The sequence below is a fragment of the Amphiura filiformis genome, chromosome 8 (assembly GCF_039555335.1).
Source record: "Amphiura filiformis chromosome 8, Afil_fr2py, whole genome shotgun sequence".
NCBI classification, from domain to species: Eukaryota; Metazoa; Echinodermata; class Ophiuroidea; order Amphilepidida; family Amphiuridae; genus Amphiura; species Amphiura filiformis.
Window position 1 is genome coordinate 2,598,425 of NC_092635.1, and position 23,917 is coordinate 2,622,341.

The 23,917-nt window shown below is 35.2% G+C and overlaps 1 protein-coding gene across 1 annotated transcript in view; it reads right to left on the minus strand.

Annotated features, from left to right (window-relative positions):
- Nucleotides 1–12,676: 12,676 nt before the first annotated feature.
- LOC140158419 (substance-K receptor-like) overlaps nt 12,677–23,917 on the minus strand; it is a 49,678-nt gene continuing 38,437 nt past the window's right edge. Inside the window, exons 2-7 of the mRNA XM_072181510.1 lie at nt 19,559–19,636; nt 18,553–18,689; nt 17,778–17,961; nt 15,468–15,680; nt 14,102–14,254; nt 12,677–12,872 (exon numbers count right to left, since the gene is read on the minus strand). Coding sequence (XP_072037611.1) covers nt 12,768–12,872; nt 14,102–14,254; nt 15,468–15,680; nt 17,778–17,961; nt 18,553–18,689; nt 19,559–19,636 — 870 coding nt within the window. The 3' untranslated portion in view covers nt 12,677–12,767. The remainder of the gene's footprint in view (nt 12,873–14,101; nt 14,255–15,467; nt 15,681–17,777; nt 17,962–18,552; nt 18,690–19,558; nt 19,637–23,917) is intronic.

Consider the following 23,917-nt stretch of genomic DNA (forward strand, 5'->3'; position numbering starts at 1 on the left):
AATTAACAGAAAGCCTTCGCGGCAATATTATTACTTAAAATTAGAATTTGGCGGAAATCGTACATTATAGCTTTAACACAGTTTTAGCGCAAGCAATATTTTAAATTACGGAAAAGAAATTCAAAGAATTCAATTTCACAAAAAGATCCCAAAGTATATTCTGGGCACTTGGATAGGCAAAATATATATACATATATATATAGGCAAAATGAGTATAAAGTAAAGTGAATTGAAAATTATTAAAAGAAAATAGTTTTTTAACTAAACCAAACAGTAGCACATGATAGACAAAAACTACTGCAAACAATATAACCGATAAAAAGCAACAAAAATCATTATGAAAACTGTCTGTCAGTAAAAACAATTTTGAAGCCTGTCTGTTACTTAACAATTTCATCGACTTTGGATTAATTTCCTTTGTACGTCATATTCTGTACTTGCACGCATTTAGCAAAATAATAAGAATGAAAAATCTCGCAGCATTTTCGACTAATGTCAGAGCAGGTAGTATTAAGGTTTTTATTTGAAGCTCAACTTGACGTTATATAAGTGTTGCGATATGCCCTGAAGAAAGAAATTTCAAAAGCTTGACCCAGAACCTGATCATCATCAATGTAATGAACATGTGCAAAATAAAAACCTTGATATCAATATATGTGACGTGTCATGTCAAAAGGAGACACTTTTGGGCAGGATCGTAAATGGAGAAATAGCCAAAAATCTGCCCGGTGGTGATTTTTTTTAAATTTGGGTTTGTTGCGAATTTGTGATGTTGTTAATGTTAAAAGTATTGTCTGATAGTTTCAGACCAGAATATAACTGGCATCTTGTATTTTTTGAGACACTTTTCAAGGTAATTCCTATTCTCAACATTGTCAATAATATTTTTACAGGCCGATATCTCAATTTCTAATTTTATAATACCATAACTTACGAACTAAATATCTTCTCTTAGGAATGTCTGATTTCATTGGGGAAAACGGCGTTCTGGAGCAAAATATCTCTATATTTAAGATATGTAAAAACCTCAAAATTGATAACCTGCCCAAAAGTGTCTCCTTTTGACATGACACGTCACATATTTACTATAATAATAATAGTAATAATAATAAAACTAATACGGCTACAAAGTGCAATGACCGCGAAAATGCCGCGAGGTTGGACCCAAATATTATTATTCAGCATCCTAAAAAGTATAAAGTTCAGTCGATATATCCCATCGATATACTATTCTATGGCTCTAGAATGCCAGTGATGAATGCATTAGTATGAGTTTACGACTTTACGAGTAATAAAATAACAGCAAAGACATATTTCTTTATGAACACATGGTGATTTATTGGTAATAGTATAATTAAATTAATACAACGATCTTAATATTTCGAACCGATTAACTTGGTTACAAAAGTCAAGACGGAAAACAGTCAAAACCTTTCACAAATTGTGCTTGTGAACAAAAGCAATTCACTTAAAAATTTAGCTTTTCGATATATATCCCAAAAGCCTGTGCGCATTTAACCCTAATATTGACCGCTGGGTAAGAGTAATAGTTGTCATGTGTTGCTGCCATGTGCTGATGAGTACAACTTTCTATGCGTAAATTGCCAAATGTTCACAGGGCAGCTATTGCACTTACCCACTTCTGGCATTGAGCAGTCGTATGCGAATATCAATGCGAACACAGTCATGCGTACATTGAGTTGTGCGCGAACCAAAAGTAAAGATGTGCGCAACGGCGTTGCGTGTTTAGGGTCAACTCACACAAGCCTTCGGGAACTTGAAAAATGGTCAAAATTATTGAATCTCGCTGTATGTACTCCTTGCATGACTTAAAATACTCAGCCAAGCTTATAAAGAGCATACAAGTGAATCAATCTAAATTGTTTATATTACTGTTCATAGTTATTAGATGGTAGAGAACAGATCTTTATAATGACTGTAGACATATTGTTGGTAGTACAAACGGTAATTAAAAAAGTCTGAATGGTAGATGAATGTCGAATGGCTAATCATTACAGAATCTACAGGGATCAGCCAGACATTCATTTTGCTATCACCCTTGATAGACGATGATGAGGAACAAGGTTTTCTCCGAAATATTTGATATCGAAACCTTCAATTATGTTGATGACTTGCAATTTATTTTGCAATGCCACTTGCAAGTGCCCAAAATGTACTTAAAAATATAAACAAACCCGCATAAAATTGCCTGAATTATGTGTGTCGTTAGCAACAGGTAGTAATTGTTATGTAAAGTGATCTACAGACCCTGAGACAGGATTATAATTTGTGCGGCTCTTGTCCTCGCATTCAATAGGCCCATGGAAGTAGGCCTATACCATTTTCAGTGGCAATAACGTCCTCAGTGCGCATTTCATTGGGCGCAGCCTTAACTCGCTAGCGCTCGCGAAACTGCTGCTTTAACGCGTTGACGCGACGTCACTGCCACATCAGGGTGAAAAATAGTATAGTCCAAAAATAAGGTTCGCCATTCCGAAAAGGTTCCCTAGTCCAAACCATAACAAGCATTCTCTAGTCCGAAAGGTAGGGCAGGGGTTAGGGTTATAAAAGGTAGGGGTTGTGGCGGGGGTTAGGGTAAGGTTTACCATGTTTACAATGGTTTATGGTTGAGTTAGGTAAGATTTAGGTTTAGGTTGCGATACTAGCAAACCTTTCGACTAGAGAACCTAATGACAAGCGGATGTAGACAGGCTATAGTGATTGATTGATTTTCTAAATTATTGTGGTTTACAACCTGTATATACATACGTTTGGGGGTCAGTTTCACAAAGACTTACACAGTCGATGTTAACTTTCATTTCTTGTCCATAAGTCTTTATAAACAACAAAAAGTGGTTTTAGTCTGAGGCCGATCCCGTGTGCCAACCAATTTCAACAAATGAGGTCTTTAATAAGAGCTAAAGAGTACAGGTATTGGCTGCTTGTTTTAATTGTGACATACTTGTCTTTATTTAGGATATACAGGGGTGAACATAACTGGTACCTTAATTCTTTGGCTTACTGTATGTTAATAATTCCGTAAGAGTACTCCCAAGGCACAAACTTGAAACATTAAAAAAATCTGTATATGATTTGAATGCTAGCAGCTTAATTTATGAATTCATTATAAACCTGGGAAACAATGACGTAGTAATTCACACTTTCATGACACCTTCTTTTTCTACGGACGACCAGTATTCAGTTATATCCAGTTATATTTGCAAGACATAATTGTATTATTTTTAGCGAAAAGTAATACAGAATACCACCATAGCAAATAATGTAACGAACCACGTAGAAGAGCTTTGTTTAAAATAATTATTTAATATTAATCGGGCGGCCTGATCCCATAGCAGAATCTTTATCTAACGTAAAATGATACGACAAATACAAAACAACTTACAAAGACTACTATTGAACTGAATAGTAGCATTTATGTTTTCTTGTCGTTAAAGGATATAGGATTGGCAGCTTATACAGGGTGAGTCAAAAAAGTGCAATAGAGAAAAGAATCCATTTTTATTTAAGAACCGAGTTGAACATTTTACGTTTTAAAACATTTCATATATGGTATATCCATCAGTGACCTTGTGTGAAAAAAGTAAGGATTTAGCATTTACCGTTTTGTTTTTATGACATATTTTAAAGCGCTACCCAATTTTAATGTTTGTCCAAGAGACATCTAAATTTTGAATGTCAGTCCACTCTGTGTTAGGTAGGTTTGGAACAACTGCCATTTTCTTAACCTCATTGGCATCAAAATAAAATGCAGCACCCAAAGTGTTATTGCCCTTGGTCTTGTTTAAGGAAAAAAAACATTATTTGTTGTTATTTTCATTTTACCTTTACTTTAAAGATGTTTATTCTCTATCAAAAAGATACAAATTTGTAGGTGGGTTTTTCAAATGTCAAAATGAAATGCGCGCAAATTGAAGTGGAGTGAATTTCAAAATATCCAAAAAGTAGGACGTATTGGGATTTTAAAAAACTGGTGTTGGAGTCGAGTGAGGTATGAAGGACTTAAAGTAATGTCAGAAAGTTTGTTTGAACAGAAAAAAACAACCTTAAAGTCAGTTTCAGATCTGGTGTCTTTACCGTGCACTGTGTGCTATCATTCAAAATACAACAGTTTTAAATTAAACGGTAATCGCGATTCACATCATATTTTCACAGAAGGTAGCCATTGAGTGTAGCATTTATAGAATTTTTCAATATTGGGAAAGTTCGACTTGGTTCTTACATAAATATTGATTCTTTACTCTATTGCAGTTTTTTTGACTCACCCTGTATCTACAAATTAACTTTCCATTCTATAATAAGCTATTTTGCAACAGTTTGATTTAATCGTTCGTCAAATTGCATAAGCATTTTTCTTCACATTAAATCGATTCATCAAATGTTGCAGCTTTATAAAAAAAAACCGCATTCAACATTGTACATGACGGTACGTGTCCCAGGAAAGACAAAAAACCTTCAAAACATTATAAACGTGTTTGGTTTTAGGCAAAACGTTTTAATAACATTTAAATGTCGAGTTATATAAACACCAATAAAACGATTTAAATTAAAAAGCACCATAGCAACTTTTAAAAATATTGTCAAAAGGTTCTTGTAAAATCTTGGCTGCGATGGTTATTTGTAGGCATTTCTTGTAGTTTTAAAATAGTTTTTGACCATTTTCGTCAACATTTGCGTAGGCAAATTACTTTTTACTTGAGGACAACCTTTACCAGATAGTCCGATAGCCTTAAAAATAGAGCGAAGACACGTGCAAAAATGTAACAATCATCTGTAATGGCCAATATAAGTGAACAAGCATAAATATTTTATTACCATAATGATTAACTAACTAGAGAATAATGGAAAAGGTTTTTTCATATTTCATGATTCTTATTTGAACTAGTTTGTTCCCAATTCAAAATGACAAAGATATTTGTATGTTTTGAGAGAACTTTGTTAGTTCAACGTTTACTTATTTCAAGGAGAAGTACGATAATAAAAAATATTCAGTCAATTTTTAGAACATACTTAAACGAACCTTATCCAAAGGCCTAACAATGCTTTTTATTTTTGATGCATTTAGTTTTACATGTATTCTAATAAAGAAATAATAATGTCACTGCACTGCCATGACATCACTATGATACAGATACATATTCGCCGTAGAAGTAGTGATGTAACATGATTAATAACTACAGCAACAGGTGAAAATAATTGTCGAATGCATTGTCCTGCACTAGACGTACGCTGTTACTCTGCATCGCACCATAGCAGGCCCGTAACCAGGGTGCTGGGCGGACGCCCCTATCCCAAAATGTCCAAAAAATCCCCTTTTTTGACCCAATAAGTCTCATTTGCGAGCGAAGCAAGCAAAAAATAAGGTTTTTATGCCATTTTCGACAAAAAAAGATCCATATTTTGGAAAAAATCTATGTTTTTAAAAATCCCCCTAGTCCAAAAAGGTCCAAATTTTGAAAAAAGGTCCACTTTTTCAAAATCAGCCCCCCCCCAAAAAAAAATATCAATAATCAATTGTTATTACAGTATACCGATTCGCTATGGTAGTTATTCCTGTTACATCACTATTTCTACGGCGACGGCGACCTTTTCATTGTAGATTATAGCAAATGTCCGTGTAACCGACTATACAAGTAAATTTCTACCACGATTCGCACCCGTCTACTCGATTGATTTGAGAGGGAGCATCCTGTTATGGTATTACATTAGCCAGTTAACTTCAGTTATGGGGAAATTATTCTTACATAAAATATATTGGCTAACGAAGACATTTTGAATTTGGTTAGAAATTCATTCTCTAGGTCTTTGGATAAAATTGGATTAAAATTTGTTCTTAAAATGACCCGATCATACTCATACTCAAGTGTGTAAAAATATTGGATCCAACACATAATAATGATAAAATTGGATGCTTTACGCCCAATATTTATTGCCTGGCTATGTTTTAAACTCATAGCTCGATCAATAAATTTGTGCTGAATCTATCCAATTTTATATCAACATTTGGTCATCCCTAAAAGGCGATTCGATTTGTTAGTATAAAAAGTACATTATACAATATTACATTTATAAATAAATCACTTCATTGATAGAGTATTTATAAGATCCCTACCTGTTTACACACCGTACACTGCAAAAAAGTTGGTCAAATCTTTCTACCTATTTGGTTGGGCAAACTCTTTTACTTATTTGTTGGTCACGGCTTGCCCAATAATAGTTAAATCTAAATTCTTATTGGGTAACCTCTTATTTTGACCATTTATTTATCTTTATTTTACTACGAGAGGAGTAAAGTTGGTTAAGTTTTTGGCCACGTAATTTATATAAGACTGTTGTGCAAAATAAATCACATCAGTTGGGCAACTTTGTAGTAAATTATGTGAATTACAAGTTGTTGGGCAAAAAGATGTAAAATGTTGAGCAAAGTTTTCGATCATGCGCACTGTTGTCTTTTCATTGAACAACAGTTGGTCAACATTCGCGCAGTTCGGTTCTGGAAAGCACATTTTCGATCTTATCGTAAAATGGCGGATGACATGGGTGCTGGCAGAGTGGGGGCTGGCACAGCTAATTGACACCTTTAAAGGTGAGTTTTCTCTAAATTAATTATAAATACATATATTATGACACAGTGTTACTTGCCTCATTTCATTCTGACCACTGTGTATGAAAAAATACTGAGAAATTTAGTGAAGTTGTTTTACGACATGTACGAGTCAGACACTCGTGATATGCACGCATAGCCATGCATGCATGATGGCAGTCTGTACTGAGCAGTTAATAAGCTTACGTATCAGTTTTTTATTAATCAATCAAGTATTTGAAAATAACTTCACTAAATTTCTCAGTATTTTTCATACACAGTGGTCAGAATGAAATGAGGCAAGTAACACCGTGTAATATTGTATGTATTTATAATTAATTTAGAGAAAACTCACCTCACAATTGAAAAATGTTTGCCCAACTAATTTGGCAAATATTTTGCTTAATAATTAAGCAAAAATAAACCAACATATGAACCAATAATGTGTAAAATGCCCAACAGTTTAATCAAATTTTGTCCAACAATTGGTACAATCAACTATTTGCCCAACAGTTTTATTAAATATTGCCCAACATTTAGTGAAAAATATTTACCCAACTATGTTGGTCAAATATTTTGCTTAACAGTTATGCAAAAATAAACCAACATATGAACCAATACCGTGTAAAAATGCCCAACAGTTTGTTCAAATTTTGAACAATAATTGGTAAAACAAATTGCCCAACTGTGTTGGGTAAATACTTTGCCCAATATTTGAGCAAGTTTTTGTAAACCAACTGTTGGTCATAATTTTTGAACAACTCTTGTTGGTCAAATTTTGACCAACTGTTTCATGTGTTGTATATAGACCAAACTGTTGGTCATTTTTTTGACCAACATTATTTGCAGTGTATGAAATTTGAAATATATACATTATAGGCAAGTTAGTCATGACAAAATGACATAAGAACAAGTGCACAACATAAAGGTTGTTGTCTTTACACATTAATATACCATTCAACATGTTCAAGGAAATTTAGTGCTCACTTTGTACATGTAGAAATATTGATGGAACAAAATACTGCATTTCTGTAAACAACATAACATAAGTTAGTAACAGCTATAAACAACTCGTCCCCGTCAGAAGCAGTTAATTTGGAGAGGGTGGCGAAAGTGAATTCGGGAGGGGGGGGCAAGTTTGGGTATTTACTGGCACATGGGGAAAGAGTTCTGACGGTGGTGTTAATGTTAATACCATTCTTTCAGGAAAACGTGACTTGAGTTTTATTACCAATCGGTCCTTTGCTTTTAAAGTTGATATGGATTTAAAGAATTGATCTCAAATTTGTAGTTATAAAAAACAGCAAGTGGATTCTATGACGTGGCTTGCATAAATCTCTTCACTCACGATAGTGAAATTTTGGCACGTATCCTAAATAAATTATGGACGTAGTTTGATAGAGCTATTCGCATCATAATACAGGGTTCAAAAGAAATAACTCCCCCCTTAAAATTACAAAACATTTCTTTGCATAACTTGACATTTATTTTGTTGAATTAGAAAATTCAAAAAGCTGTGAATAGAGGAATCGTTTGTCAACCCTCCCAATGTTGTTTCATTTGCAAAAACAATATTTTTGGTCAAAAATAATCACATTTTCCAAAAATGATGCTTTCAGAAAAAGTTGCACTTTACCACATTATGTACAAAACATTCTCGATATTAATGTTAAGATTGATTTAATTCTTGGTTTTGTCCTTCACATTTTTGTCTCCGATCCTTCATGCTCCCATGCAACCATCATTCAATGCAAAACAAAGATTTGTTGAACTTAATTTCGGCGTAAAATGAGATTTTCTTTGAAGTTTTTAATCAGCAGTTGTTCAAAAATGAAAAAATCACTAGGAAGGAGAAATAAGTTCTCCACGCATAAATTTGACCAAAAGGGTCAACATTTAGCTGTATTGGGTCAATTGAAGCATCTTGCATTTTGATTTAAGATGATGGCATTCTTGGATAAAGGTGTAACACTCATGATGTGGCGGCAAGAGATTGGCTGCATGCAGTTAATTGGCTGCAAACCTTATTCTACTCCTATAGTGATTTTACCATTTTTGAAACACCAACTGAAAACCCTATTTATGTCAAAATTCATGTCAATGAATCATTGTCTTATACTGAAAGATGATTGCATGGGTGACTGAGTAATCGGTTACATAAATTGTAAGACAAATTAACTATCAATTTACATTGATCCCGTTGATATCGAGAACGTTTTTGTACATTACATGTATAGGATGTTGAAAAGTGCAACTTTTTCTGAAAGCATCATTTTTGGAAAATGTGATAATTTTTGACCAACAAAAATGATTTTCAAAAAGAAGAAAATTGGGAGGGTAGCAAAAACATTCTTCTATTCACAGGTTTTTAAATTTTTCAAATCAACTAAATGTATGTCAAGTTATGGTAAGAAATGTTTTGTAATTTTAGGGGGGGGGGAGTTATTTCTTTTGAACCCTGTATCACTGAATTTGCAATACGTATACAACTTTTCTCCGCCTACCTACCGAAAAAAAAAAAAAAAGGTTACATGTAGATTTTTGAAAATAATCTAAGTTAATGTTAACAAATATAAATATCCTTTTCATGATATAATTTATGTACCCTCTACTAGTACCCCTGTGAATGTCAAGTTCACAACCTACGTACTTAGTCCGCATTCCACGCATTCCTGAGCAAGCTCTTTACGTGACATAATGCAACACGAGGTTCATTATACCGTCACAGTCACCGTATCTTCCTTTTAACCCGAAAAATTTTGCCCGCTACGCGTGCACTGGCCCTATAGCAAATTTCACCTTCACTTTGGGCTGAAATAGTCTGAAATTGAATTTTTTCGCGCGCTTCGCGTGCAAATGTCCTTACAACATCTAAGCTTGACTCCATTTAAATATTGTAATGCTCCCGCCGGTACTGTCGATGTTATACATAAAGTGAAACTTGCCCTCACGGTGAGTTTGGGGCCTCCAAATTTTGGCCTAGCCCAGGGCCTCCAAAAAGGTAAATCCTGCCCTGAGGTCCGTGCATTTGGCTGGGCACTTGAGTAGGCCCAGCCATAGCATGGCAGATGCATATTCTGACAAACAGAGAATAAAACTTGTTTAAACAAGGCCTAAATGCAAAAAGATTGTTATTCATTTCTCTATGTTGTTGACATGAGATACAGCTTGCAGAACTGCTTTCACCAAAAACGTGTTCTTATCAAATGACAATCTTCCTTTATTTGTTACCACCAAGAGTCAATAAGCTCTAAAACTGATGTATTTTCAGTGTACAATATTTAATTTTTCAATATGTTTCTTTTGTGCAATAAGTTGAGCAATGAAAAATAAGAGAAACATAAAAAGTAATTTAAAAAATCTAAAACAAAGGTGTGCGTGTGTTCAACTTTCGTTGTGCGATATTTTGATGGTTAGTCACTCTTGACACCCCTGTCATCTTGCGCTCATAAGTTAAGTTGCTTTTAGGATACGGAATTGAAACTTAGCAATCAGTTACAAGAAGGATGAATAAATAATATCTGAAAAAATGACATTGTTTTGTTGTACCATCACAAAATGCGGTTCATTTTCTACATGTAACCTTTTTATGGGACACCTTGTATGTTCAACAATGTTGACATAGTATGAATTAAAGCGGCTCTATTTTGATTTGACTCTTAAATTGTTTTAATAGTCCAAGTAGAATATAAGGCATTTGCGCCTTATCCAAAAAAGTAAACGTTCGCCGTTACGGTAATAAAAGATAATCAGTAGAACTAACGTAAATTCTATGCATTCTCTAATATGGGTTCTTAGTAAGTGTGCTTCATCTTCACGGCTAGACGCTTAGATATTTTAAGCATGTAAGTGTAGATGTATATCTAAAGTCAGGAAAGTAATTAAACAAATTCAAAACAAAACAAACAAACGCAAAAAAAATATTTAAAAACCCAGACACAAAACCGTTTTTAGAAGGTCAATTTTGTGTTGTGGTGCTACCATTTCGTACTCATCTAACATGAACGAAATAGTACTGTCAAGTCAGTCTTTACTCTGATAATGATTTTCAAAAGTGGAAAGAGGTCACATCTAGTCAAATGTCAGCTGTCATACGACCAATCAATTGGACCACGTGGATTTTAAAAAAATCGAATGATATCAATTGTGAAGCTGGTACTTTCATGCTTTTGGTATTATCCCAGTCATAATCACAGCCCGGGATATCAGTTCTGGTCATAATATGGAAATATTTTAAATTATATATAAGGTGAAGGGTCAGTACATTAGTGTATATTAAAATGATCAGCCAAGACCAAACTTAGCAATCAATAAGTCGCTTTAAATAATTGAAGTTAACAAAATGCAACAGATATATTAAGATGTCATTATCAAGATTAAATTGGTGATGATTAATGTCCGTAAAACATTTGCCACGATTGATTTGAGGTCATGTGCTTTGTAAATAAAAACTCTTTGAACATAGACTGTGCTTTGAACGAAATCGAAATAAAATCAACGAACACATAAAATAGCGCAAAAATAAATAAAAAAGAACGAATTGATGGTCGATTTTGATATATGTCAAAAGATAATTAATGTTTCAAAAAATAAACATTATTTTTGTTACTTGTTACTCTGTGAGAAAATGCAGAAATAATACTTGAACATGTTGGAGGAAAAAGGGTGTAAAAGGAGGACGTAGCTATTTATAGAAGATAAAGCATATTCTTATTGGCATCAAAGTCTAATTTGAACAAAACATTTTTCTCATCGTACTCATGGCTCTCCCATTTTTAACACTTCACCAAAACAAACAATAGTCACGTTAAACGTACACATTACATTGCAAACAGTTAACATTTGTCCATCATGTCTAGATTTCACTAGAAGCATTCTATCAAGTTAGTGTACGTTAAAGTGGAAAACTGGCCAATGAGCTCAATTGATATTTTCGGTATATCGCATGATTCTTTGCGGTTATACATGAGAGATCGTCATTTGACGTCACACCGATGTGCATACGTCGTTGCTGCGCATTTCAAAGCAATGAAGTGCGCAGTAACAATGAGCGTATCAGGCAGAAAGCCGGATCTTGGATTCTACTCGCTGCGCGAATGGGCTTAACGACATCTCAGGTCTAACCGTAAAGAGTTATGTGATTAGTTAATTGATGTCAGAATGAAGAATATGCCACATTGGACAAAATCCATCGTTCCCTAGGAAGGCTATAAGTCAAGAATAATATATACAAATGCCATGCTGTAGTTACTGCGTACTCCTTCCTTAAGAAACGTTTGCGTGCACTTGTCATTGACTTCGTACTTCTTATGATTTGATTTGGAGCGTTAAAGCTTGTTTCCCTGGTATGAAACGTAAAATTTGCAGCATAAGTTGTAAATCTATGCACAAATATCTACAAAGAGTGTAATCATGTAATACCTCCACAGAAATTAATCCACGTGAAGTGCCTATCTTGGGATATAAAGACTTAGATTCAACATCCACGATTGTCATAATACATAGAGCGTTTGTCGGTGTTCTTAAAAGTTTATCTATATACTGGTTGAATTGTCATTGAGTATTTTGCTTTAAATACTTTTGTCCTATTTCCGATCTAAATAGTTTAGATAGTCCACTATTGTTTTATCTTAGATCAGACCACTACATCATACGGTATGATCAATGATTTTTCTGAATTACCAGTATCGTGGTTAGTTTTGGTCACGCAAATAGAAAAAGTGTCTTTTACTTCCATCAACATTTCTTGTATGGCCCAATAACCCAACTGGCACCGTTAATGGCAGCCATCTTGGGGCAGCGTTCTGATGGCAGTATTGTGTCGGACCACAACTTTTCGAATCCATATTAACACACTTATTCCGCAATAACTAGCAATCAAATATCTCCGGAAACGACTGCTTCGTGGCAATATCAAAGCATTATATCCACACACACACCAAATTCATCAGTAAGACCCATACGGTCAAAAAGAGTACACTCTTTGCTTCTACCATGTCTACTATCCGAAGTTTCTGTTCCATTAGACCAATAATGCAATTGCTTTCGATTGCAAATTGTCAATTCATTGTTCCTCATAGTTTGCTCTATTTTAGTTCTATCATATCAATTAGGGAATGTATCCGTTCTTATCACCACTACACAATATAAGTCAGTGCTTTTGTCTTCAAGTAGTTAATTTGGTCTCATTCCAAGTTTGTTGTGCAATGTAAGACTGGTGATGAACTGTGCTTCCTTTACTATGAATACTTCCCAAAAAGCGAGAATTTTGCTGCAATTGAATTAAAAACAATACAGAATTATAAGTGGGATAGATATTTGCAATACGAAAGTAGTTCAAGTTTATTAAGTCGTTGATTTCCCCCAAGAACATGTTTGACATTCATCTCAGAAATCTGGGTTTTATAAACCATAGAAATAAACAAACTAAATAGTATGGATAACGCAAACAAAACAAACCACTCAATTATCATCAATGTGTTGTTTGAGATGTGATTTGTTTAATAAGCAAGGGTTTACTCCCGGCTATCAGATAAACTATACATTTGCTTATAAATAAGCTGATATACAGGCGGTGCCATGTACCTAAACTACCTATCCGTTTTGTTCCGGAAATTGAGTGTCTGTACGACGTTTTTAAAACGCTTGCTAGGACGTAGTTGTTGAGAGCAAATTGAGAGCAAAGAGCACAGTACGTTATTTTACTAGTAGTCTTTGTTTACAGATATAGATTTAGGGTAAAGCCGAGGAAATTCTCTATCTAGCCACTAAGGCACCAAAACGGGATTCAAAGTTTTGTTTTTAAACTTAAACATAAAAACAGATGGACCTAAAACTGGAACAAAGATAAATAAGTAATATTGATTTACAGAATGAAACGACAGATGTTTTTAACATAAACTGACAACATCAACACAAGCTGGCGACCTGACGTTATGATGTGTTTGTTTGTAGGTGTGGTGGGGTGCTGGTGTAGATGTACGTATTTGTGAGGACATGGGTGATAGGTGTGGGTTGTATTGGGCGTGTATGGGGTGGGTTATTTTTGAAATGGGTATGTAGGGTGTGCATGGTGTGATACTTTTGTGCATTTCTTATTTTTTCAGGCTTTTAAGGTTTTAAGTGCCATTTTGGCCCAAATTTGACCTCACAGATGAACTTATCAAGTCTTTGCCATTCTAAATATGTATACTTTTATATACTTTAGACCAACAATTTAGAAGTTATGAGGCCCGAAAGTTTCCATAATTCCAGGGTTCAGACCAACCTTAATACAAATAATTACTTTTATTTTTTGATGAAATATGTTTATGAAATTTCTTTGTTGCTTGTTTCACCTATTTCACCTGTTTTAATGGCAGTATTAATTACATACCCTTTGCAAATTAAGAAATATGATTTATGATAAATAGCACCACCTATAGTTTGCATTTACTTAATAATGTATTCCCTCTACTATTCTTTGATTTCAAGACAAGGAACACGGATGTCCATTCCTACCAGCGACGATGATCTGGTTGCTTGTATACTAGATCGAGTCCCAAGACTTGATCGACCTTGAAGACTTGATCTTCCCCCATCTACTAAATGACGTCGGCGTATGCTTTCTAACCACATGGGTGCACATCGTTGTAGAAGTCGTCTAACGTCGGCCTATAAAGGGACAAATAATTTCAAAAATGATAGGAAAAAAGATTGATTTCAAGATTCATACATTCATTAAGCATATTACAATTTTCTAATTACATTATATCCTACATTTCTTTGGAAGTCATCATTATCGAAAGATGTAGACATAATGTACAGGCGAGGGGATAGTTGAATAACACGGTGGAACAAATAATAAGCAATAGGTCATAAAACGAAGCTACTGTCGCGAGTCTTGTTCTCTAGATTGAAATTAGATTTGATTTAATACAAACGCTATATCGAAGTGAAAATACTGTAACGCTTATATGTGACACGATCTGGTCCATGGGGGCCAAAGGAGGTATTTTTGAAAATTGAGTTACTGTAATTATCACATTACACATACAATACGCTATCATTTACTGAAAACACCAAAGGTCTAGCATACTTGGTTCAAAAGTTACGAAGTTCATTGATGTCTATTTTCTTATGTATTTTATTGTTTTTTACTCCATATATTTTGCCTTTATCTCAGTTTCAAATTTACCGCCTTGGGCCCCCATGGACCAGATCGTGTCACATATTTACTTAGCATAGTAGTAGAGATTGCAGTATTTTAGGTAACGTGATGGCAAAACAATGATTCTAATCAAAGTGTGATTAAAACAACATGGATTGGGTCATGCTTGGTAAAACCGTGGCCGATGGCTCAATTCTGACTGATTTGACTGATTTGCCAAGGGAACATTACCAGCCACATGATCTGTATATTGGTCATATTGAAAAAAACTGTGAACTCCATAACTTAAGAACCACAGGAATTACAAAATTATATCTGTGATATTTCAATTGTTCTACATACTCGCTATGAAATGATCAATGCAATTTCTTGCTATGAATTACCAACTCGCATCAGTTTAAAATAGTTGCTAACCTTAAGTCAACTCTATCTTCTCTTCTCCAAAGGCATCAAAGTTCGATTTGATTTGATTCTATATTGTCTTAGTGTTTGATTTGTTTATTTTCTTGTCCCCTCTAGCAAACAATCTTATGTAACAAAATATTGGATTGGCGAAAAACAATCTTAGAAAAAAAAGGAAGTGAAAGGACGTGACCAAATAGTAATGCAAGGGTGAGGTTCCAGTGGCCCAAACATGCGAAAATAAAGTTTCTGTTTTCGTTAGCAAGTAACACACATAATCTAACACAAAACAAAACGAAGCAAAAAAGTACTTACCCTAAATCCGTCGTTAAGAAATCCGTATACGATTGGATTAATGAAGCTATTTGACATGGCAAGCCAAAGAGCACAAAAATAAAACGTCAGAAACACTTCTTGGTTATCGATGAATATAACTTCAGGTAGCACCATTCCAAAGACCAAATAGAGATATAAAGGCAGCCAACACAGCGCAAACATGACTACAATGGTCATCAGCATTTTGATTATCTGTAAAATAAAATTTAAATGTAAACAACAAAATTAACATTTTTTAAAAACACTTCAATACAGCATTTGTACTTACAATCTGGGAAATAAGTCTTGAAACGCTTGCGTGTAAGTAACAGAAAATTGTCACCCCCTATGCAATGTTGAGAAATGCCAATGTCTTCAGCGGTTTCCCAATGTGTCCAACATTGATTGATGGTGAGGAGGGGAATCGTAAATCATTGTTGTAGATGTCATGTTTGTTCCCAAGTACAATATACGTAATTTCCATGATCATTAGAAATTCTGCACGGAATTTACGGCAGAGTGTGCCAAGCGTTCCAAGTTTGTACATAGGTTGTCACTTGTCTCATATCCTTGGTCATACATTGTACAAGCGTACAGTAAGAAGCGAGGGTCATGTGCCTTTACCGCGCCCGGATGACCAAAGCATATAAACATTGTCTACGATCATATCAATAAACATTTCCTGAAAATAGATTTATCTCTCTTTCTCTTTCCCCTTTATCCGTCAAATTGCCAAGAAACGAACAATTGAATGAATTCATATTTATATAATTTGACGATTCATTTGAAGAAATATAAACAATAGAAATAAATAAATAAAGAAAAATAGAGAGAAACAAAAAGAAAGAACGAAAAGTGCATCAACTGTTTTGTTTTTTCCAAAAAAAGAAAGAAAGAAAGAAAGAAAGAAAGAAAGAAAGAAAGAAAGAAAGAAAGAAAGAAAGAAAGAAAGAAAGAAAGAAAGAAAGAAAGAAAGAAAGAAAGAAAGAAAGAAAGAAAGAAAGAAAGAAAGAAAGAAAGAAAGTATGTATACCTGCGTTTGTAGATATTTACAGCTAGCCTATAGACCTTTTTCTCAGACGTCAACAATCAATCAATATTGGGTCCATCATACGCGTCATCAGCACCCAAACGCAAATACTGCGGCGGCGCGCGCGATCAACTGTGCCCGACGCTAGGCGTCCTGCGCGAGATTGCCAGCTCGAAGTACGCGTTTAGTTCGTCACGGTGGAAAAATTAAACAAAATTGTGAAACAAAACAAAGATTGATTTTTAAATAGCATCGCGGTTTTCCGTATCTTTTGTATTTTGTAGCATCAAAACAAGCTGAAACAAAGGTAACCAGTATACAGTTCCTGTTTAAATAACATAGTAGAAAATACGCAGTATTTAGTTTTTTCACATCGCGGACACGTGGGGAACGTACGTGTTATTTGCCTATTATCACAATGAATCCGCTCACAAGAATAATGGTAAAACAAACAGTTCGCAGAAACAACTCTCATAAGAGACCACGAACAAGAGGAGTTAGTTAATTTACGACATAATTGTTACGTAGATTTATCACTTTGGCAGATCTGAGATTACCAATGACCTTGAACATTTTCACATAAACAAATTCAGTTGTCGTTTTTTATCGTCTCCACGAGACTTCTCTTTTTCTGTAAGTGAGTCACCAAATTGTCTCCTGTATAATGTCACTCAATAGTCGCAATATCTTCAGTGTGATACATGAAAGTGCTACCTTTCTACGTGTCCTAGTTATAAAAAGGAAGTCGAATCACTGCAGTCAAAATACGAGTCGACAGTTTTAATATTCACGATATTTTTGAAAGGGAGAAAAAAAAACACAATTGCCTGAATGGGTATTTACATATAGTTAAAGTTAAATCCTTCCCAAGCATTTCGGCCCATTGGGCGGCGCCTATCTCCGTTTCATAACCCTAGGCCACATGTCTGCAAGCAGAAAAGCTACAGCAGGGTGTTAGTCCACTGGTAGCCATGTGTTTAACTTTCCCTACTCCATTCTTTCAATGCCGAACGCCTGGCAAGAAGGCACTAGGTACCATTTTTAAAGCCTTTGGTATGGCCCGGCCGGGATTTCGAACCCGCGACCTCCCGATCGTGAGGCGGACGCTCTAACCTGTATTTACATACAGGTTTCTTTATATGTTAACTACGGGGAAAAATTGCATCCCGGGCTTGTTTTGGACTAATGATATAACTGATATAACAATACAAAGGCAGATTCAAAGTGTCAATCCCTTTAAACCTTCTGTGTTATTGACTGTTGTTGATTTTTCATCTTACCTTACGCTTCGCTCTCGCCTGTGACATATCTCTGTGGTGGTCAGCATTTCCGGGTAGACTCCGCCCCCAAAGTTTCCGCGCAACTACTGAGTATGTGAAGCACAATATTGACAGGGGCACAACGTACGTTATCGAGATATTTAGCACTTCGTAAGGCAGCTCCAAGTGATTAGGCCAATCTTCACTGGAATGGAGAATAAATAATAGCATGCATAATACTTTTAATGCTCTGTAATCAGCTGCTTCTGTGTGATTGTTTGCATATTTCGGTTTCGCAAGACTATTGCTCTCATTTGCATTGTCGACATTAATGAACACCCTACCCTATTCGGTAATCGCTCCCAATGTACACTAGTTTTACACATTTCGAACACTTACCCGTAGAGGTAATTTTACCGAAAATAGTTAAATAGAGACCCAAAGCGAAACTGAATTGGTTAAGATAGACCACATTCAGTGGCGGGGGCGGATTCCCCCGCCATGTTTGTCAGTGGCGGGGAATCATTGCCAGGGTGAGTAGATTTTGGGCCAGTTTTTATATACTGGGACAATCGGGCGTGAATGGAGTATACAGTCTGTATGTTCATCTATAATTTCATTAAGATAGCTGAAATATGACATACCCATAAGTGTCTATTTCATAAGACAATTCTGTGAGAATATGTTCACAAAGTACAGTACATTTGTACAATTTTTTGTATCAAAATGCAAAACAAACAAAGAAACCTAGAAAAAGCAAACAACAACAACAAAAACAAAAACAACAACCACTTACGTGCACCAGTAGTAATCTTCGCCACAGTTTTTTGTAGTGGTCACGCGAGCCATCACAAGTTGGACTGTTCCAATTAATATTGCCGCAATCCATATTCCCAGGATTGTTGCTTTCGTTCTCGATCTAGCCATCCGAGCCTTGAAAAGGACAAATACATGTAAGTTTATTAATTGTTACGATGCAGCTGGGATATCTTAATACATGAAATTGATGGATAATAAACATATTGCAATTTTTATGTCAATTTCTACCCAAACGCCGCTTAGCGCAGAAGTCAGTGTTATGGCCGGCAATTTTCAGCTGTCCGCGACCTTATCTGAGTATCAATAAGGCCATGGAATTGGAATTGCAACTGATTTGGCTAGAAAATTCGTTCTTGCAAATGACTCTCTAGTGTTACCTAATATCATTGTAATTGCCATTCATCCATACGCACACTGCACTGTCACCATTGGTCTACGCCATGTTTACCAATGCAAGTCTCTTGAGGGGGAATTTCGCCCCCCATTAACTCACATCCCACCCCAGTTAAATCCAACTAAAATACCAGATGCTCATATTTGCTAGAATATATTTGTAATAAAATCTGGGATGTTTAATCATAGATCGAAATACGCGATGTTCACACCACTTTACGTTCATGGTGTACGGGATATTTATAACACATCAAGACGACAGTCACAACCGCCGAAGTGAAATGCATTGGCGAAATCGGTGATGGAATCAGATTTTCTTCATGGAAATGTTACAATGTTGCTTTAAATACACGCGACATGTTCTGTACTTTCAGGCATTAGAAATGTTTAGATCCAATAAAGCAATCATGCCATATATCAACTTTGGTTCACCCTAAGCTCGGTATATTATACATAATTCGGTTGGTGCAATATCGAATGGCGGTTTTGTCGGCAAGCTAATACGGCGGAACCGCGAAAAAAGCATTGATATCGTTACAGAGCTTGAGGTGAACTTAAGTATTTAATTTCCTTTTTTCCACCAAACTCACCTTAAGAGGTTGTACAACAGCAAAATATCGGTCTACGCCAATTGCTGTTAGCGTAAAAATGCTCACGCATATCACCACCTGCAATAACAAGAAAAGAAAGTCGTTAAATCTTGTGTTTATAACTTACAGTTACACGTAATAACCACACAGTATAAGCCAAAGAACCGGCGTAGCCAAAGAAATTTGTTTCATCGCCATACCACGTTATTATATCTAACAACACGTCAGTATGAAGACATGCCATAATTATGTTCAATTAAAAAAGATTAGCGATGGTAGAATTAACACAACATATTATATATTACTGGATAATTGTTGTAAACTTGGAAAAAGTGATGTCTGCAATTTAACAAAAAATGAGAAAGCACTGATAATTATGTTGGAAGCAGTGGAACGGTTGAACGGTTACACTGAATAATGCCCCATCGGAATAGAAGCGTTCGTAGTAACGAACTTTCGGAGATATAGTCATTCGGAAAAATAGGCATTTTGTGTAAGGGCCGACATTTTCGGACAAATGACCCTTCGGATGCAAATAAACCTTCGGACAATTTATCCTTCAAAGCAAAAACCTTCTGGGTTTATGAATTTCAAAACCAAAACAATTCGAAAAATCGACCTGTTCCCAAAACCTCCAAACAAGTAGCTCAAAGTCGATGTGTACTCATGTTTTCCCGGGTAAATTTTGTATAACTTCTTTATGCTAGCATTTCTTCTTTTATGGAATGGCTATTTGGGGATGAAGACCTCTCATTAAGGTTGTGGATAATTTTAAGTATCTGGGAGCATATTGTAGTGCTGATGAATCTAATGCTAAGGACTTCAATAATAAGATTTGTAAAGAACTTGAGAAGGTGTGGAAGGTCCGGTACATTAATTTAGACACCAAGATGAAATTCTGTAATGCCTGTATTCTTTATATCAAAATACATTTATAATAGTAAATAACTGCACTGCCTACCCCCGCATTACGCGGACATTCTGTTCAATTGTGTGGAAATGCCCTGAATATCTGGCGCTTCAAACACCCAAGAAACACAATTTCCCAAGATTTATTACGATTCCTTTCACTAGCTTGTTTGTTTTTTCAGTCGTCTAGTATAAGTCCGGTACATCAATATATATATACACTAAAATTGAAATAATACCTGTGTTCTTTGTACCTCACTGTATGATTCTAAATGTTGGACTCTCACTGAACGGCCCAGATTAAATACATTTGATATGAGATTCCAAATGAAAATTCTCCATATCAAATGGACACAGCATATCACTAACGACATCATAAGATAAATGACAACGCAACAAAAAAGCTCACTTGGGGAATTGGGTAGATTTGGCTCTAGGTGGTCTGTGGAAGAAGCCAAAGTTGTCACTAAGGACTGGGCAATGGAAGACTCTCCTTCGTCAGGCAACGAAATGCACGATGCTGTCTGGTAGGTAAGTAGGTATTATAATGAAACTTTTAGCGACATTTAAATCATCATTTTGAAATTGTTAAAGTAATATCAACATACATTTATAATAGTAAATGACCGCACTACCTACCCCCGCATTACGCGGACGTTCTGTTCAACTATGCGGCAATGCCCTGAATGTATGACGTTTCAAACACCCCAAGAAACACCATTTCCCAAGCTTTATTACGATTCCTTTTACTAGCTTGTTTGTTTTCTCAGTCGTCTTAAGAATGGTGGCTTGCGGCAAACTTGAGAGGAAGAGGAAGATGTGTCGTTATTCTTATCATATATATTTTTTTGTCATTATTGTTATGTCATGTTTTGGTTGATAAATACCTGTAGGGTAGCGGAAGGCACGAGTCATATTTACACTTATATGTAATAGATATTGCATTGATGCAGATGATCATATTGTCGGGATATAGTATTTTAAAGATATAGCTCGTGAGAAAGAATAATAAAAAACAACGAAACAGCCAAATGGTTCTTACTTCTTTCTCCATGCTTTATATATATAGGTGCATGGAAGTAGTGTTATATAAATTACTGCAAATTCAAATCGAATGACCCGAAGAGATTTTGACTTATTTCAAACAATGATTAAAGGGTCAAATCGGATAGCATTGCCTTTACCATGTTTTCATGGCGTTTTCAAAGGATTAGGATATGATAAAGTGCAGGGCCGTAGCCAGGGGAGTGTGGGGGTGCACCCCCACTAGGGTGATTCACAAAAAATGAAATTGGTATTTTTCAACGGGACACACCCTCATTTTGTTCATTTTGATAATAAAATCATACCTGCAAAATATGAAAAAATAAAAGTTTAGGGGGTGCTACCGGTCAATGAACTTTTGTACACAAAGTCAATGGGATTTATGAGCCATTTTCTTTACAACACAAAAAAGCCATGTTAATTTTCCCTGATTGTGCCAAAATATTTGATCATAGTGTGAGTAATGTCCTTAAAATAAATGCTAAAGAAAATTGTAAAAATGTTAACCCGCTTTCCAGAAAATTTCATTTTTGTGAAAACTGTTACATTTGGCGCAAGGCAGAATATTATGGTACTTGGCTAATATAAATATAAAGGGTCTATTGCCATTTGGTCTAATACAATTTCGTCTAATTCCCGTTTAGTCTATATTCAATTTGTCTATTACCAGAAAGGCTAATTGCCACTTAGTCTAATAATCATATAGTCTAATGTCCATTTAGTCTAACATTGTTTGGTCTAATAACCAGTATGTCTACTAACCATATAGTCTAATAACCATTTGGTCTAATATTTCTTCAATAACCGTTTGGTCTAATAACCGTTTGGTCTAATGACCGTTTGGTCTAATAATTGTATGGTCTAATAACCATTTAGTCTAATACAATTTCGTCTATTTATTAATAAACTAAATGCTTGTAAGACTAAAATGGTTTGTAGACCAAATGGGTATTAGACCAAATGGCTATTGGACCTATTGGGTATAGACCAAATGGGTATTAGACTAAATGGTTGTTAGACTAAATGGTTTTAGACTTAATGGTTATTAGACTAAATGGTTATCGGACCAAATGGTTATCGGACCAAATGGTTATAGGACCAAATGATTATTGGACGTAGTGGATATAGACCTAATGGGTTTAGACGAAATGGATGTAGACGAAATGGATATTAGACCAAATGGTATTAGACCAAATGGCAAATCCCCATATAAAGTTGTGTTTATGTGTAGGAAGTTGTGTATTTGTATGTGTTTTTGATGTGTCACAATGATTGAAATGTATGTAGGTTTGTAACTGTAAATTATGTTATTCAAGTGTTGAATGTGTGTAGATTTGTAATTTTATGTAAGTGTAGTGTAATGTTTAATGTGTAATCCAGTAGTAAATGTGTCTTAGCCACTCTAGCTCTTGTCACAAGTACCTTGCACAAGGTGTAGTTTTGAACTGGCCACTATTCAATGTTGTGACCCCAATTTATATACATTTCTTTTCAACCATGGTGAATCTAATCCTTCCTGTGGTCATTCAATTCAAACAATACAAATCTTCATCAGGTATGGCCATAATGACCACCCCTGATACAGATGTATGGATTTTGATAGTTACTATTACATAAGATTTCAAAAGCTGGTATCACCATTGGGGAAACTAATATGTGAAGAATTTTAATCTTTTTTTTTATCAACAGTTCAGTTCAATAAGGTATAAATTTGGGGTGCCTGGTGGGATTCCAGGGGATATCCCAGGGTATTCTTTTCTTGAGCTAAACTCCCTCTGTCACTTTTGAAACATTTTTTATTATTACAGTCAACTATGAACTTTAATTTGGTAAAAACCCATGTTTTCACACAGTTAAGTATATCATTGAACATTTACTTCAGTTTTGCAAGCCTGGTAGACTTTTTAGGCCCTGAAATAAGCGGTTGAAATTTTTGACAAAAAATCCCATTGACTTTGTGTACAAAAGTTCATTGACCGGTAGCACCCCCCTAAACTTTTTTGAATTTTTTTCATATTTTGCAGGTATAATTTTATTACCAAAATGAACAAAATGAGGGGGTGTCCCGTTGAAAAATACCAATTTCATTTTTTGTGAATCACCCTACGGCCCCCACACACACACACCTTGGTCTAGGGCGGACATTTTATAAATGGATTTAGATAGAAGAGCAGCAACGACTCCACTTGCATTACATTCCAGATGTTAAATCTACATCATATGCAAAAGAAAAATGAATGAGGCGTTTTTATTTTAGGGTCATTTTTCTATAACTGGTCTTTACATGTAGCCCTATGGAGAGAGTGCCCGTTTAGGGCGCTATAACCCCCAATTTAGTAACAAAAATTTGATTTTAAAAAAAATTGACCCGTGCTGATTTTCTAAAAAAGTATGTAGTATGAATAT